The 18,778-nt window shown below is 33.6% G+C and overlaps 1 protein-coding gene across 1 annotated transcript in view; it reads left to right on the forward strand.

Annotated features, from left to right (window-relative positions):
* CHIC2 (cysteine rich hydrophobic domain 2) overlaps nt 1–18,051 on the forward strand; it is a 57,213-nt gene extending 39,162 nt beyond the window's left edge. The window contains exons 4-6 of the mRNA XM_014853509.3: nt 11,743–11,799; nt 11,966–12,025; nt 15,878–18,051. Coding sequence (XP_014708995.1) covers nt 11,743–11,799; nt 11,966–12,025; nt 15,878–15,928 — 168 coding nt within the window. The 3' untranslated portion in view covers nt 15,929–18,051. The remainder of the gene's footprint in view (nt 1–11,742; nt 11,800–11,965; nt 12,026–15,877) is intronic.
* Nucleotides 18,052–18,778: the final 727 nt, after the last annotated feature.

Below are 18,778 nucleotides of genomic sequence, written 5' to 3' on the forward strand. Positions count from 1 at the left end.
TTAAAGAAACTCAAATGGAAAGTGAACCTGGGGGAATAATAATCAAAATGCTACGAATATTTGTATATGGGAGGAATTTGAAACATACTTACTCAGTTATATGACAGTATTAAAAGTTACCCAGAACTTTCAGAACTCTGATTACTCTGCGTTTGGGATTTGAGCATTTGTAGTCAGTAACTGAATCATAAAATGAGAATGACATTGAACATTTGGATGAAGAATTAAATAAAGAAAAATGCCTCATTGCCAGCCCTGTGGCCCAGTGGTTAAGTTCTCTTGCTCTGCTTTGGCGGCCCAGGGTTTTGTTGGTTCGGTTCCTGGGCGCAGACCTTGCACCACTCATCAAGCCATGCTGAGGCAGCGTCCCACATAGCACAGCCAGAAGGACCTATGATTAAAATGTATAGCTATGTACTGACGGGAGGTTTTGGGAAGAAGAAGAAAAGAAAAAGAGAAAAAAACGCCTCTAACATATTGCAGATAATGAAATAAATAAGAAAACCTTAAAAGCATCTTAATGAAATTTTGGTGAAGGCAGAATCTTGAAAACTTTCTAGTGAACAAGGGATGATGAAAGAAATGTATTCTTATGGCAGCAATTATTATTGACTGAAGATGTAGAAAGTGAATGCTAACTTTTTTTTAAAGAATGCTATTCAATTTGCTTTATTTCTGTAAATATAAAAAATTGTTTATAAGGGCTTTCATGTGGTCAATAATGTTCTTAGTCTTCAGAATCCTTTTTTTTCTTGAATTTCACGTGCTCTTATTACAGAGGTTTTTCAGGAACCTCTGATCTTTGCTGTGGGGGAAATTTTATGCTGTTTTAATGTACAGTGATAGTAGTTAGCAATATAAAATATGATTTACAGAAATTTATGTCATATAAACCGGGAGAAGCAAACTTGAATTATACATTTGTGTATTTAAATTAGAAGCATCTTAACTTTATATTTAAGAAAACCTTTCACATCATTTTGGATGTTTGACTTTTACACGTACTTTAATGTAATTTAAGATACTGACATTTGGTTTACAAGACAAGTCACTCCATATTGCTAAATTCCTGATATTTACATAGGTTAAAATATTTTGCTATAAAATGTAAAATCTATAGTGATATGCAGTGGAATAATTGACTCCAAGGAGCACATGAAGAGAAGAATAATTATTATTGTACACCTGCTATTAGCAAGGCATATTATATGCATTCTCTTTTTGGATTTTTTTTGTCTTTTTGTTAATTGAGGTATGATTGACATACAAAAAAGCTGTATGTATTAAATGTTATACACCTTGATGAATTGAAAGATAAGTATACACCCATGAAACGGTCATCATATGTAGTGCCATAAACATAACCCATCACCTCCACTAATTTCCTCCTTCCCTCCCTGTTTGTTTTGTGTGTGTGTGTTTGGTAAGAATATTTAACATAAGATTTATCCCATACGTTCTCTCTTTTTTCCCCAGCTTTATTGAGATGTAATTGACATATAACATGGTATAAGTTTAAGGTGTACAATATGGTGATTTGGTATATGTGTATGTTGTGAAATCTACACATTCTCTTTTAAATTAATCTTAACAACAGTCCTGTGTGGTAAGTATCATAACATCTAATAATTATTAAGTGCTTACTGTATGCCAAGGAGTCTGTTAGTCAGTTTACTTGTACTGTGTCATTTAATCTTCCTTAAATTCTAAGAGTTAGACATTCATCTTATTCCTATTTTAAGGATGAGGAAAATGAGGCTCAGAAGTTAAGTAATCTCTTTGAGGTCCCACAATCTACAAAGCTAAGCTGTGACTGGAATCCCAGGCTTATAGTTCCAAATCTCATGCTTTTTTTTTTTTCACTCTTTGATAAGGATACAAAATCAAGCTCTTTTTTAATTGTCTACCATAATTTGATTCTATACCTAGAAGCAGAGGGATTTTAGAGGTTTAGAAGATACTTAAAAGATCATTATTTTACCAGTTAGGAAATTCAGGCCCATAGGATGTTGTAGTTTACCTAAGTTTATCCAGTTGATTTAACCATGTCCAAGCATTTTATATCAGCTTTTGCAATACTTTTAGTTTTTCAGCAGATTTATCTTTCCAATTATTTTTTTCTAAGATTTAAATAAATTATGTTTCTTGAAGATACAAACTCACAGTAAAGAAAGGATGCCGTAGGGGCTGGCCCCGTGGCCGAGTGGTTACGTTCGCGCGCTCCGCTGCAGGCGGCCCAGTGTTTCGTCGGTTCGAATCCTGGGCGCGGACATGGCACTGCTCGTCAGACCACGCTGAGGCAGCGTCCCACATGCCACAACCAGAAGAACCCACAACGAAGAATACACAACTATGTACCGGGGGGCTTTGGGGAGAAAAAGGAAAAAATAAAATCTTTAAAAAAAAAAAAAAAAAAAAAAAAAAAGAAAGGATGCCGTAGAGCGAGTAAAGTTGATGCAGGAGAAAAGTACATTTTAATCAGATTTCATACAAATTCCAGTTGGATAACTAAGTGTTGATATATTGCTTTTGCTTCTGTTTTACTTTCATAAAAACAAGTAAGTATCAACATACCTGTTTTTGAAAAATTATTTACCAGGTTCTCACTCCCTAGCAAATAAGTGCACATGATTTATGGTAAAGTATTTTGTTCTAATATTATGTCTTTCCTTGAAACTTGTGTATTTACTGTTAGATTGAGAACGCCGTCCGAGGGGTCAGTGCAGGATAGGAGGGGCAGGGACTCTCACCTAAGGTAGAGTTGGGTTTTCTATGTCACTCCAAGGTGTTCAGTATGTGGTTTCTTGCTCCTGCCTCAGTATTTCCCATATTATAAAATGCAGCATAAAGAAATAGGTTTAACCTCTTTGAAATCTTATTTCAATTGCTTTGGAAAAGGAATCTCATGTAAAAGATTTCTCATAACCAGAGGAATATATTTATTGCTATTTCATTTTAAAGAATACTTTAGTCTTGAAATTTAGAAAACAGATTCTTATATAAACTAAATAAATTATGGCCATTTGTATGAATGACACTGACAGTTTGTTTTTAATTGGAATAAAAACATGTTACTAACTTCTCATCATAAAAGAAGATACTGACATAAATTGAACTGTGAGCTTTAAAAGTACAGCGGTGGCACTGGGACTTTAAAGATGGGTTAGACTCTGAAAATGCGTTTCGCCAGGGGCTGGTTGGCATTCAGTTCTCTCTGAATATTTAGAACATAGTATTGGTGTGGTGGTTTGTGGTAAGATTTACCTTTCTTCAGTGTTCAGTCTTCTGTTAATCTGTCCAATGAGTTCTTAATTTCAATTGTTTTGTTTTTCACTTCTAGAATGTCAATTTGATGATAGATCCCAGTTCTCTTTTGAAGCTCTTCATCTTCTCACCCATTTTGTCCATCTATTTTATTGAACATATTAATCATAGTTCAAGTCCTGTCCACGGACACTAACACCTAGATTATCAGTGGGTCTGTTTCTGTGGGTTTTTTCCTTTTGATTATTGATCACATTGTCCTGCCTCTTACATTTTATTTTATGCTAGATAATTATACAGAAAATGAAATAGGAGCTTCAGGTGAAACCTCCCACAATCAAGGCTTCCTTCTTTCCTCTATCAGGCAGTCGGGGTGGGGGAATGATCACTTTGGTCTAATCAGAGATTGAGCTGGGTTGCACATTTAGTAGGATTCAGTCCACCTCTGGTTTTCCCTGTTTCCCAAGTATGGCCATTCTAGACTTTTGATTGGTCTGACAGGTCTTTGTCTCCTCCACCCTAAAAGTTGTACCCTTAGGATATTTTGAGTTTGGCTTTTTACCCTTCCATCTCATGCTGGTTCAAGTGTCTTGAGGGGTGGAGACCAATCTTGTTTGTTGCAGATCCTCCTCCCTCTAGCAGAATTTTGTCTCCTAAACCCTGGGAGACTAGGTAATTTTTCTCTGCCTTTTTGGCTTCCCCCACCCTTCCCTGCTGCCCAGAACTCAGTAATGCCTCTAGGGAAAACTGGCATTGCATTTTAGGGCACATCTAATTTCTAAAACATTGAGCCACGCTGCACAACCTGCCGAAGTTCTATTGATTTTTCCTTCCCTCAGTAGAGTCCCACTGGTTGTACCAGACCTGATCCTCAGCTTACCCTTAAAATCAACAAAGAAAGGAAATGGCCAGTAATCATCAAATGATTTAGGAAGGGCTCTTTCCTTCTCTGGATTTTATGTCATCTAGTCCTTGTTGCTTTTGGAATTTTCTGATGTTTTACAAATAATGTAAGTTTTTTCTTCTTCAATTTATCTATTTTTATTTGTGTTAGGAGTGTTAGCTTGACACTAGCTACTGCATCCTACCCAGAAGTGTAAGTCTCCAGTTACCTTTGCTTTATGTAAAGAATTAGGCCATTTTTTTGCATGTTTGGAGGGAAAGAGTGATGTGATTGTTTCTATCTTGTTCTTCAGCATTTTGTTTGAAATTTCTTCACATTTGAAATTGTGTTACCAATACTTTTTATGAGGACATTGCATTCATTTTATGTTTGTGCCTTGAATTGAAGGATTTATAAATTGATGTCACATAATTCAGATGTAAGTTAAAAATAATTATACTTGCTGATCCAAAATGGAAAAGCATTGGGTTTAAAGTTTTCGGGTCTGAGTTTGAATCCTATCATTACTGTTACTGGTTGTGTGACCTTGGGCAAACCATTTAACTTCTGTAAGCCTATTTACCTAATCTATAAAGGAGAAATACAGTCATAGGCCGAATAATGATGTTTTGATGAACAACGGACTGCATATATGATTGTGGTCCCATAATATTAGTACCATATGGCCTAGAACTGTGGTAGGCTATACTGTCTAGGTTTGTGTAAGTGCATGCTATGATGTTCACACAACAATGAAATTGCTTAACGAAACGTATTTCTGTTGTTAAGTGATACATGACTATATACCTCAAGTCATGTTTTGTTGCACAAGACAAGATATAAACAAAAATAAAATAACACTTTTGATAAATCTCATTGAGACCGAAGAAAAGAGTGGAAGGGGTATCTCCCAGACCTTAGAAGCACAGATTATTAGAGCTGGAAAAACATTGGTTTTAGAGTAAGTTGGTTGTTAAGGCTGACAGCCTACTTAGTGGCTTAGATACCTTGCATGTCATGGACATGTTGTTTAACAAGTTACAAATTCATAGCTCTATAATATAATGGAAAGAGCATGATATCGAAGGCCATACAATCCTGGTTTCAAATCTTAGCTCCACCATTTCCTAGTGTCGCTTTGTTTCTTAACCACTCTAAGCCGTAATTTTAATATATAAAATGCAAGTAATACAAGCTGTCTTATAGGTTTGTTGTGAAGATTAAATAAAGTAACAAAGGGAAGACACCTAGCATGGCGTCCAACCCAAAGTGAGGATTGACTGATACTATTCCTTACCCCTTTTTGTTTCTCCAGTTGTCCATTATAATCCATGAGCAGGTGATTTTGTTTTCCCCCTCTATGTTGGTCCTAACCAGTGATTCCTCCTCTGTAATTATGTAGCTTTTTAAAATCGCCGATAGTAATATTTTTGGTTATATTAGCTTAGTGAAATTCATTTGTCTTATGAACAATGTTTCTAATTTTCTGCTGTCAAATGAAACTTAAATTAGTTTTTTGAGACATCAGTATTTTCTGATATGTTATCAGAGGTTAGTGGATAACCCCCTTAAAATTGTCTGCAACGTTTGGTGTATTTGTGCATATGTGCCTTTTTCATCATTCACAAAATAGTCAGAGTAACCTAAAAAAGTGAAGAACTACCAGCCTAGGTCAGAAACTCTTGATGAAATTGTGTTTAAGCATACCTTATTTAAGATTAGTACCTGTAAGTCACTGCTCAGTAGTAAGTTAAGAATTATTTTTGATACACAAAATGTTTCCAGTTGTATAGCTTATCTTCTAAAAATATTACTTTTAAAAAACAGTATTAAAAGAGTTGTTCTAGTGATACTTTGGTGGATGTTTTAGTTTATCTAAATTATTTAAAAGTTAACGTTCACATAAAGTTTTTAAAAGGAGCCTTTAAGTACAGGAAGGGAATTTGTTTAAAAATTCTTCTAGGAAATCTCATTATATTCTAGTTTGTCTTTTTGGTGAATCCAGATTTTTTTATGTATCATAATACTGAGATATGCTGTTTAATTTTCTGCATATCACCGCAATATAAGATTTATATTAATTCAGAACAAACAGGTGAATCAAGTAATTTTCTCTTGTTAAAATAAGTATATTTAAAATTCTATATGCTTTCCTTATAATGACTTATAACTAAGAACATTTTTGTTTCGCTTATTTTAGCAATCTGAATTTGCACAGATGTCAAAAGATAAGTATAGACTATATTTTAAAAATACTTAAGTTAAAAAAAGATTATCAATGCATTCAAAGCATTATTCTAATTAAAGCTTAATTCATTGTAAACTTACGAGTTTAACATTAAAACTTGTTTTAAATAAGAAATTGAACATTTATTTATTTTTATTTATTTATTTATTTTTTTGAGGAAGATTAGCTAATCCTCCTCTTTTTGCTGAGGAAGAGTGGCCCTGAGCTATCATCCGTGCCCATCTTCCTCTGCATTATATGTGGGATGCCTTCCACAGCGTGGCTTGCCAAGCTGTGCCATGTCCACACCCGGGATCCAAACCTCGAACCCGGGGCCACTGAAGCAGAACGTGTGAACTTAACCGCTGCGCCACCAGGCTGGCCCCAGAATTGAACATTTAAAATTGCACTTTCATGGGGCTGGCCCCATGGCCGAGTGGTTAAGTTCGAGTGGTTGAATTCGAGCGCTCTGCTTTGGCAGCCCAGGGTTTCGCCATTTCGGATCCTGGCTGCGGACTTGGCACCGCTCATCAGGCCATGCTGAGGCAGCGTCCCACATGCCACAACTAGAAGGACCTACAACTAAAATATACAACTGTGTACTGGAGGGATTTGGGGAGAAAAAGCAGAAAAGGAAAAATAAAATTGCACTTTCACATTCTGTGATGTTATGAATAAATCCCATTCAAATAAATTTTAGTTTGTTTAAATAGCTGAACTTAAGTTATTAGTGAGATATTCTATTTATACATTTTGTTAATGTATCTTAGCATCTTTATGTTCTAAAGACTGCTATTTCTTTGGGGAAAATTCAGAGAAATTTTGTTATAGCTTCTACATTTAACATTTTTTATTTGGCCTTAAGTACTTTAAAATCCATGAGATTTCCATTGATTTTATTAGCAACTTCTAGAAAACCACTTCTTTGAAAAACTAATTTTTCATACAATTGATTGTGAATAAATGAATCATTAGTAATGAATATACTGTTAAGTAATAGTGGTAACTAAGTAATACATTCAGGATTTTCTGGATGAGTCTTCACTGCCCTGAAAGACATATCTAGTGGTGCGTAATTGTTTATAGAGAATAATGATTTATTTCTTAGAAAATTATATTTATAAAAATTACAAAAATGCTTCTTCATAATGTCAGATTTGAATTTTCAAGAAACTCTAATTTTCAATTGTGATAACTTACTATTTCTGTGTGTTTCATATGTATTTGAGTGTTGTAAGCTTACTTTAGATGCTTCTTTGGAAATTGATAGGGGTATGTCATACGTAATATTAATCGATTAATAATTATTTAATTAGCCATTTTGTGAATTATCTAGGCCATTTTACTTCTCTTGCAGTTTTCATGTTTTGACTTATTTCCACAATTCTACCAAAAATTTAAAAGGAATCAAAGGCAATAGAAATAGAAGCCAAAATTTCTGTCCTTCTGTTACTACTACTTGTTACTCAAGTTTAATAAATAAGTCTACTTAGTAATTGAAGTGATGTTTTTGAATCTGTCTTACTTTTGCTTTAACATTGCTAAATGGTTATATTAGAACTACTTCACCAGTGAGAAAAGTATAATTAGTAAGGTGTTGAAATGAAGAAATGTGTGGGGAAAAAAGTTAAAGTGAGCTCTGTGATGAGGGAGATGAGTGGGAGCCCAGATGCTTGGAGCTATCCTCTTCCAGGTCAGGTTAGTGGCATGATGTCATTCTCATAAAAAACTTTTTTTTCCTGCATGGTGTGAGTTGCTGGTCTTGGTCCTTTTAATTAAAGATAAGAATCCATGATAAAATTAGATTTCTGGTTGATCATCTTATGCAGAAGGACTGAGGATTCATTGGTAAAGAACCACTAACCTGTCCTCTCCCCCCAGGATGTGAGCACTGAAGAGGATTAAGGACCACTGTAGGGAAGCTTGCTCTGCAGCCTGCACTGCCCTTTCCTCTGCTCTTTCAGTTAAATAGAAGGTTTTTAGTTCCCATGACTATCAATCTGGTACTTTTCACAAGCACCAAATTCTTTTAAAAAATTAAGGTGACTTCGTTTTAGAAATCTACTGGCCTAGAATACTGACAGATGAGTTTTTCTTTTTGGTATTTGGTATTGACGACTCTATACATACTATTTTTTTCTGATGCATATTAGTTTGCTTTAATTTATGTTGAATTTGGTGGTTGATAGTAACTTTTAAAAACTAAGGACAGATTTTTATACGGTTAGGTTTGCTTGTCCAGTAGTAATTAGAGAGTTTGGCAGTGTTGAATCTTACATTAGAAATAGCTATCTGACAACCTTGTGGACGTGAGCTTTTAACTATTTCTAGATGACTCCAATTTATAAGGTACTTTCTTTTCATGTTTAAAGGCTTTTAAATAGCTTTTATAAATGCTGAAGTGTCATATATTGTTTTAGTATCTGCCAAACGGGTATTGTATTTAATCTTGAAAATATATTTTGATTTTGTTAACTAAAAATAATTGCAGAATATTAAACATTCTCAGTAGTTAAAGCTTTTTTTTCCATTTAATTTGAGCTTTTGTTGTTACTAACAAATAATTTGTGGTACAGTTTCTTTTCTTTCCTTTTCTTTCTTTCTTTCCTTTTTAACGACTGCTAGAATCTATATACTTGTCACCTTAGTGTGCTAGAAATGTTCCACTCAGATCAAGGGTTCCTTTCTGGTTTTGTATGTTCTCACCTGCTCCTCACTGTAAATCATTGAGATGTCAAGTGCAATGATTAATTAAGCTGCACGTGCAAGTGCTTTTTTTTCACCTGTCAAGCAGGAGAGAAGTCTTATAGCAAGATTAGATGGTGCTGTTTCATAGCTTCTACTCCAGACTGTCAAGTGTGTAAAAATATTTTATATTTAGGTGCTTATTCAGAATATGGCATACCAGGGTTTGTTTAGTTTAGAATTCTTAAATATTGTAAGATACAATAATTATACCAAACCCTATCATTAAACTCCTAATTAGAGGCAAAGAGTAAATTCAGAATCCCTACATAAATATTTTGGAATTTAAGGTTTATACTGTATAATTATCTTTTACTCAAATACTGGTAGTTGTCTTATTTAAAGTAAATATTTTTAATTTTCTAAATTGATCATTTGTGTATATACCATATACAACATGAGATCCATTCATAATGAGACCCATTCTCGTTAAAATATAGCATGGGTTTAAATTTGTGATGAAATGATGATGGTGGTAACTACGCTTTTTTTCTTTGAGTAATGAATATTTGCAGAATGTAATGTTAAGCTTTAATTTTTATACATTAATATAAGACAACAGACTTGGAAAGCTTGTTCCTCCCACCCTAGTTCTTTCACCCCCTCCCCTTTTAAACCATCAGTAAAAGTAAAACCTCAAATTGTATAGTAATCTTAATCTATTATTAAAAGGTCCCAGAAAGGAAGATTACAAGGTAGATTCAGGTTTTGAATCGGTTTTGCCATTGGTTTAGCAGCGGGTGGGCAGGCAGATGCCTGCTCAGAGTAGAACCTATTGCCATTTTTCACCATTGATAGAGTAGCCTTTCAGAGTCAATGAGCTCTGTCAATGTGAGCTTGTCAAGGCTACAACTTCATAGACCTGAGAGGCGGTTTGAGAGGTCAGCCCTTTTCAGGTTCGCTGTGATGCAAATGAACTTTAATGCTTAAACAACTATTGGAATTTTTATGTCTGCTCCTTGTTCTTTTTTCTTCACAAAGTCATTGACGAGACATTCAGTGCTTTTTAAATTGGAAGTTGCATTGTGCTAAAGACCTAGTACAGATTTACGGAGGGCTGAAAGCAGTTAGATCATGTTCTTTTCATGGTGCGATTAGAATCAAATCGATTTCCCTACAGCCTTCAGCATTCAGATGGCAATTTTAACAAAGCTTGGGGGCTAGACAAGGGACAAAACGACTGAACTGAATGTTAATTACACTCTGCAGCCTTATTTTCTTTTGATTTGGGGCTGACTGGCAACTAAATTAACAAAAAGTGTGACCATAACTGCTGCCCTATTTTCATTTAAAAGGAGAGCTGCCTCTAAAAGGCTATCTTTACAAAGAAACAAGTGAGGTCTGCTGATCGTTGTTAACAAGGGCACTTTTTTTTTACTTTAAAATTCTTGCCAAAAATACTGTTCAAAAAAAATAATGTAATAAATTAGTCATTGGTGTATTATTACCCAGAGAGTTAGTTGATTTTCTGATTTTTGTGACATAAGCTTAGAAAATGTAAGGCAGTGGTGGTAAGTGATTGGTAGTTATGAATTATAATTGGCACCTACATGACTGTGGTGTGTCTTTAGTATGTTCAACATGCTAAAGGTAATATGGTAACTAGATTACAATAAATACTTTAAATAAATATTAAACACTTTATTATGTAACAGTAAACTATTCAAAACCAGCTTGATCATAACAATTTTTCACCTAGCTCATCCTTCCTTGACATGCAAATTTTCATATTTGGTTATTAGTACTTGTTTAAAGTTGTGCCACATTAATAGCGCTAGATGCTTTTTTCCTTCCCTTGCAAGGAAGCTGCAGCTGCACCAAGTTGCAGTTGATTCTTGTGGCAACGCTGTCCTTTTTGCACCTGCAGCTCTGTTAGTCTCATCCTAACACCTGGCATCATGAATTATCCTCTCCTATTCATACTCCCAAGCAAGAAACCTTTCATGCCGCATAGCATATATTGCAAAAATCAAGTAATCTTAAATATAAATTTCTCAGTTGATTCCTTTAACAGTAGTATTGAGTTAAGAATTGGTTTTACTGTAATTTTTGTTGGTTTAAATACAGTTTTGCCTCTGTTTGAAAATCTTTATTTGTGGAATAATAGATAAACCAGCTTTTAAATTTGGATATTATTTTTAAGTATGATGTGAAAATTAGTTTGATTTAATAGCTAATTGATTTTTTAACTTTGTTTCTTTTTTGAATTTACCCTAAAGGCCATTTGCATTTTGTTAATTAATACCTAAATACCCACTGTTTAAAAATATATATTAAAGAACTTTTAGTACTGTTTAAGTATTACAAAAATGTTTTTGAAAGAAATGGGGATTTAAATGTATGTATTTGGTAGATAACATTAGCTTTTTAGACTTGGATAGTTTTAAATCAGAGGCTAGTAAGTTTGAAACAGTTAAAAAGAAGATAAATGCTAAGAAACAAAGCCATATCTTTGTTAAAATAGAGTACTATTTCTGTTCAGTTTACTATTTAGTGCTAGACTAGACCACCCTATACTCAGTCACTGTCTTATATCTTTCTCCTTTTCACACAAAAAGCAGCTGCAAAACAAAGTTTTTCTAAAACCAGTCAAGAGTAAACTTTTTTCTCATTTGTCTTCCAGACACGAAGATCGATTGAGAAGTTATTAGAATGGGAAAACAATAGATTATACCACAAGGTGAGTACCACAGGGAGCAGCTTCGTACTGTTGGGGTCTGAATTGCACAGTATGGAAACAGATGCTTTTGTTGAACTAAAAATATGAAAGGTGGACAAATGGGGTAGTCTGTGTGCTGCAATAAAATAGAGCTCATTTTTCTTCCTTTACTCTCCTACTTGTCTAGCTGTGCTTGCACTGGAGACTGAGCAAAAGGAAATGTGAAACGAATAACATGATGGAATATGTAAGTTAAAGGGCTGTTTTGTGAGTTTCTCTATTAAATGATCATTTATTTTGCTTCTGATCTTATTCTTTCCATGATTATTAATCAGCAAAGGTGTCAGGAGCTTAATCTCCTGAGCGCAAGGATTTTCTACGGTTCACAGATGCATGGTTTCATGTGCAAGACTGATTTATAAAGTTATGAATGACTTGAAAACAAGGCTTCACTGTGTTCTGAAAAATAATAAATTAATTGCCAAGATAAAATAGCCTGAACATGTGTTGATGGAGTGTGAAATTTTAGATGCTGTATAAAGAATAACCACAACTTTGGTTACGCAGCAAGTCAGATATGGCTTTTTTATATAATGCTAATCAAGTTTCCAAGTATGGAAGAAAACCTTTCAGCCAAGCCGTTGGAGCTTAAGAAACCTTTAGACTTTATAGATTTTAACTGCCCTTACCTCCGTGGCCTTTAAAGAATCTTTCAAAATGTTATTAGAATATTGTTTTGCAAAAATTCTATCAAAAGTAAGCAGGAGATGAGATGTTGCTCATCCTGAGTTTATTCTTTAAGAGATCTAATTGGCCCATGTATGCAATGACTTTTAGAACTTATTCAGTATGGGATTTAATTTACTGACTCCTTGATCTACTTGAACAATTTTTCTCCTGTTCAGAAGTTCAGAGTAGTATAGAAAATTATGAATTTTTATTTATTCTACTTTGAGCTTGAATGTTTTATTTTAGATATGTAAAGGTTATTATATTAAGAGAAAAAGATCTAAGGAAGTTGAGTTAATCGTTGAAAATTAAAGTCATAGCATTTGTGAAGTACCTGGCACATCATTTCTGATAAATTTTGTCTATTCTTTGAAACAATATAGCCATCATAGATAGTATATATGTGTGTGTGTGTGTGTGTGTATTAAAGATTGATTAAAACAGTGCTTAAATAGTTGGAAATTATCATAAAATGATTTTTCTCTGCAGCATTTTCCCTTTCTTTCATTATCATACAGTCAAATCCCATTTCTAGTCTTGAACATAAAAGACATCTTTAAAATGTCTCTTTTTTCATAGAATAGCTCTATTCAGTGAACCAAATAATGTAGATTTTATCATTATCCATTATATCAAACATGTTAATTATGATGATGAGAAAGACACTTGATACTTATTATAACAAAAAAGTCTTGTTTTGAGATTGACCTATGAAAATGCTAGTCTTGTATTTTCATCACAGATGATAAAAGAGTTTATGTGTTTTGGGGGATGGATGGATATGTAGGAGATTTAAAGAATTTTGTGGAAAGATAGTTGCTGTATTTATAACTCAAACACTAAGCTTAAAACCAATGGTTTTATTTATTTACTTTGCACATTTCTAAATTTGCTTGGAAAGGAAAACATAAAAGTTATTCCCAGTGCTATTATTTACAGATAGAACTATATAAATGTCATTCATTCATAAAATATACTCATTATATTCATGTTTATTTTTATGACATTCTTTTATTAACTAAAGATGATTTAATTTACTAACCTTCCAAAACATTCTGAGCTATGTGCTTTGTTTGTAAAATAGTTTCCTTTAACTTATCATGAATTTTTAAACACTTCTACTAAAGCCATTATATTATTTTTCACATCATCATAGAAGATATCCAGAAGAGTAGTAAAAAAATATTATATTTATATAAAATATATATTGCTAAAAAATATATTTTTTCTAAATTTTCTATGAGTATGTATGTTTGTGAGAGTTGAACGGGGGAATAACATAATTTCAAAAACTCCCTAGAAAATGATTTTTAGAAGTTAGGATAGTAAAGAAAAGAGTGCTTCCTTATCTAATGAATTGGGACCTTTTTACCATGTATTTCTCTTTGACCTCGACTTTTTTTTTTTCCCCTGAAGATTAGCCCTGAGCTAACTGCTACCAATCCCCCTCCTTTTTTTTTTGCTGAGAAAGACTGGCCCTGAGCTAACATCCATTCCCATCTTCCTCTACTTTATATGTGGGATGCCTACCACAGCATGGCGTGCCAAGTGGTGCCATGTCCACACCCAGGATCTGAACTGGCAAACCCTGGGCTGCTAAAGCGGAATGTGCACATGTAACCGTTGCGCCACCGGGCCGGCCCGTAACCTCAACTTTTTTTAACTTACAGAAATTTCATTTGTTGGTTAAAGGAAAATAAGTCTCCTTGATTATATTTTGAATGTTGGAGACAGTCTAGAAGAAATACCAGCTTGATACCAACTTTGCTTTTATCAGATATGGTAGAGCAGTATGACTTAGAAGAAGTGAGACAAGTGGTGAGGTTCTGTGTGTGGCTTCTGAAGGAAAAGAATTTGTGTGAAATATTCTTTAAAACTAGTAATAATTCAAATATATTCAGAGATAGCCTTTATTTTGCAGTATGTAGTATACATTGTAAATTGTAATGCCTATACTGAAATTGTCAAGATGCTTGATTGGGGACATATGTGACATATGAAAGTATTTATTGAATGTTGACTCATAGTAGTTTAAACTTTAATCATCAACTTTTAGAGCTGCAAAGAATCTTCTCATCTAGTCCAATCCCTTCTGCAGATGAGGAAACTGAGAAACGGGATCTACCTCAACTAAAGAAGCTAGACAGGAGCTAGTGAACGTTTTATAGGCAAATAACAGGTCAGGAGAGTGGCAAAGGTGACACCTAAGGCGTAGTGATAGCTAATCTAGGAGAGTAATATTTTTGAGCCAAATATAGAAGTCTCTTCTTTATTGAGGCAGATCAAAAGCCAGGAGAATGAAGAGTGAAAATGAAGGTTTCTGGTCCAGAATGTAGAAGAGTGTCCAAACCTGGAGGACATATCAAGATATAGTTTCTGAAAAAGAATGAGGAGTTCACCAAACTTGGGAACTGTGGAAATCAAATAAGTATTTGTTTAGCGTCTATTCCATACAGAGTTGGAATAAGGGAAAGAATTGATTGTAATTTAAGACAGTTTAAGTTTGGAATAAAAATGAGCTGTGGTCAACTTGCATCTTTCTGTGTTACTATGTTTTTTTTCTGTTGGTTTTCCTAGTAAAATGTCCTTTGGAACAAATTTTAGCCTTTAATTTTGCTAACCTAAGAGGGGGCTTTTAAAAAAAAATTAAGAAACAGGGCGAACCCAGTGGCCTAGTGGTTAAGTTCAGCACACTCCACTTCAAGGCCCAGGTTTGGTCCCTGGGTGCGGACCTACACTGCTCTGTTAGTGGCCATGCTGTGCTGGCAGCCTGCATACTAAAAAATAAAGTAAGATTGGCATGGATATTAGCTCAAGGTGAATCTTCCTCAGCAATAAAAAGGAAAAGAAAAAGAAATAAAGGGACCAGTACCCTTTACCTAGAGATCACATATCCTGGTACAGTAAAATGAAAGCAAGTCTAGAACCTAAAGACTCATGGAATTGAGTTAGATAAAAGTGAGAAAGCCTGAAGAAGTAAATAGTGGGTCAGCTGCAGCCACATGGTGCAGTGGAAAGGGCAAAGCTTTGGAGTTAAGACAGTCCTTTGTTCAAATACTGACTCCACAATCCGTGGTGATACACTTCTCAGATCATCAGTCTCCTCACCTGTAAAATGAGAATGATAATACTTGCCACGTAGAAAAGTTGTTGAGATTAAATAGATCTATATAGTATGAAACACTTGATATTATATATAGTTAGTTCTCAGTAAGTGCTGGCTCCATTTTCTCATTCATTCATCCGTGCATTCTCCTGTGTGTCAGTGGCAATATCAAAATTGTTTTAAGTGATGGAATATAACTGAAATTTTTTGAAGGTAAAAATCTATTTAAATCTTTTTAAAACTTTTTTTTTTCTCCTTCTACAGGTCATCCTCATAGAATTTTTACCAAAGACACCGATTTTTCGACCAGATTAGCGTTTACTTTATTTATAGAGACTTTCCAAGTATGTTGTCTTTCCAATGGTGCCTTGCTTGGTGCTCTCCTGGTGGTGACATAACATTGGTTCTACAGAATCGTGTGGTGTTTTTTTCTGTTTTTTTTTTTTTTTTAATAACCGCATGTTCTAAGTGTGCATTTTTGTCAAACTTTGCAACAGTTATTTCATACAGATGTTTAATACTTAAGTTATTGTGCTCTTTTCTGTTATGTATTCTGATTTTCAAGGATTACTTTTTTTGTATTATCAAAAAAATACATTTGAACTTAGCATAAAAAGTGGCCAGCCTTTTTTATTATATCACCAAGGTGTACACATTCCTTTATTTATTAATTCCTAATATAGAAAAACACCTTTCTAACGCTCTAGTTATCTATTCTAGCAAGCACACTCTTTGTATTATTTTTCTTCCTTTTAAAATTTAACATAGTTATTATTTTCAAACAGTAAGTTTTCTTTAATAGCTTTTTGGAACCTAACATTCTTTCTCATATAGTTCCCAATGCTCTGTTTACAGCAGAAATATCTGTAACATTATGAAGACCTATCAAAAAGTTTTGAAAGTATTTCTGTCTTCAAAGGTAGTAAGGCAGGATTAAATTATTTTTATTAGAATAGACAAATTGCTGAATGGTATGCATGCATCTAATGGTTACTAGAGCTCAGGATCACAAAATATAGTAGCATTGCAATCTGTGTGTATTTTTGATCAAGATGATAATAATGGCCTTATTTGGGTTATTTTTTATTGTTTATCAAATCTTATACAAAAATATGGAAATACTCCTTTTAAAAATTTGTAAGGAAAATATTTCTCCCAATGTAACACAATTGTGGAACAGATATATGTTTCTGAAAAGTTTTTGAAAGAAAGCAAGTCTTAGAATTAAAAATAAGCAGGTGTTTAATACCCCCATTGATAGTTAGAACAGATTATTACTAAGAATTGGAGGACATATTTAGTACTATTTTTATCTACTAGTTTGCTTTCAGTACAATTACATGTACTTTTTTGATTGAGAGTTTGACATATAAGTTCAAATCAGATCAGCTTGTTTCTTTTAAATATATACAAACATACATTTCTTTTTTCTCCTTTTGGTTGTATATCTCCATGCATTTTAAAACTTTTCTAAATTTCTGAATGGCCTATGTGTAGTAAATTTTTGTTTTTATAAGCCTGAAATTATACAAGTTTTAATGTGTGTCTAGAACTTGTTCCATACAACTGTGGTATCGAGCAATAATGTGAATAACTTTTGAAATTATATAAACTATGCTTAATAATTTGTATTAAGAATTGGTACCACTATATAATACCTTTTTTCCTTGTATTAAATCTTTTAAATACCAGTTTCATTAATTTATATACCTGTATTTTTTTAAAGTATTTCTTTGTACTTCTCCAAAGTACTGTAATTCTGTATAAATTTGAATAGCTGAATGCCAGTATCTTATATCCTATATTGGACATTAGGAACTATCTTAAAAACTAGGATTTTTTTTTTTTTGGTGAGAATTATTTGTTTTCACTGCCCCCCAAAACATTTACCAACTTGAATTCATAAAGCACTTTTCCTATGAAGAGCTCAAAGTACAAAGAATTCAAATACTTCTCACTTTATTTACCTTGTGTCTACAGTGTGTCCGACCCTCTTAGAGTAGTACAATTAAAGGGTAATGTTATTCAAAAACTCTAGAATTCCTCTGTAGTTTCAGTGTGAAAGATTATTGTTTGGAGAATGCGATTTAGCCTCAGGATTCAGAAAGAGCAGAAAAATGTGATGACTGTGTAGACTATGCAACACAGTGTTCCGTATCTGAAATTTTGTAAGTTTATAGAGCACCATATTGATCAGCTTGGTAGGAAGAACTGTAGCTATTTACACATAATTTTTTCTCTTGTCATTAGTCTTCCGTAAATTATAATTTTAAAATTATTTTAGTCCCATAAGAATATTTTAACAGTAAGATAGTTTTTGTAGTTGTGTTAAGTATAGAATTTTTAAAAGCTTTTCTAATTTTGAGAGATGTGTCAGTTGCTTTGAGATTCCCTAGAAATGTGCACTCTTATATTTCTAATATATATATAGAAAAGAACTGTGACTGCTTAATATGTGGCATTACCATAAGCCAGTTATGCCTAGAGTGATTAGATTCCCGCGCTTGGGTTTTCATTAGTAGCCCCCAGTATAAGCCCTCTGGCTTATCCTTTCTTGAATCATGAATCTAAGTGCCCATGTTACTGGGAATTGGAAATGTTGGAGATGCATACGTGATGTGAACATCAGTCCAAAGGAAATGTTTCTTCGGTTCCTGTTATATGGTTTGAAGTTTGTGAGACATGAGCCATGGGTTCTTTTAAAACTGTTCAAGAAAAGGTATGATCGGCAGAAAATCTAAAGTATAGATTTTACATAGGCTAAGTGAATAATTTATGATCTTTGTTTATACATCACTGGCATTTTACAGTCAGTCCACTATTCCTGTGTAGAAACATTCTTTTATCAAATAATATAGTTTGCAAACCCTGTTATATTTTAATACATGACTTTTGTGTATCTGACTTAAAATGTATACTCCAAAACCTAATGACTGTAGTAGAACTGAAGTCACACATTTAACTTCTAAGGTAGATATTGCCTCTGTCTCACAAGTGGGTTACCTTACCTATATAAAATGGTCATCAGATGCTTTGTTAAGCCACTTTAATGACTAGGTCTCATTCATTTAAAATACAAACATGTAATTTTGGCCTAAAATCAGGAAGTGTTCAAACCTTGAATAGTAGTAAACAACGATTTCTTTTTCTTACAATAAAAACTAG

Source organism: Equus asinus, chromosome 3, assembly GCF_041296235.1.
Source record: "Equus asinus isolate D_3611 breed Donkey chromosome 3, EquAss-T2T_v2, whole genome shotgun sequence".
Classification (NCBI taxonomy): Eukaryota; Metazoa; Chordata; class Mammalia; order Perissodactyla; family Equidae; genus Equus; species Equus asinus.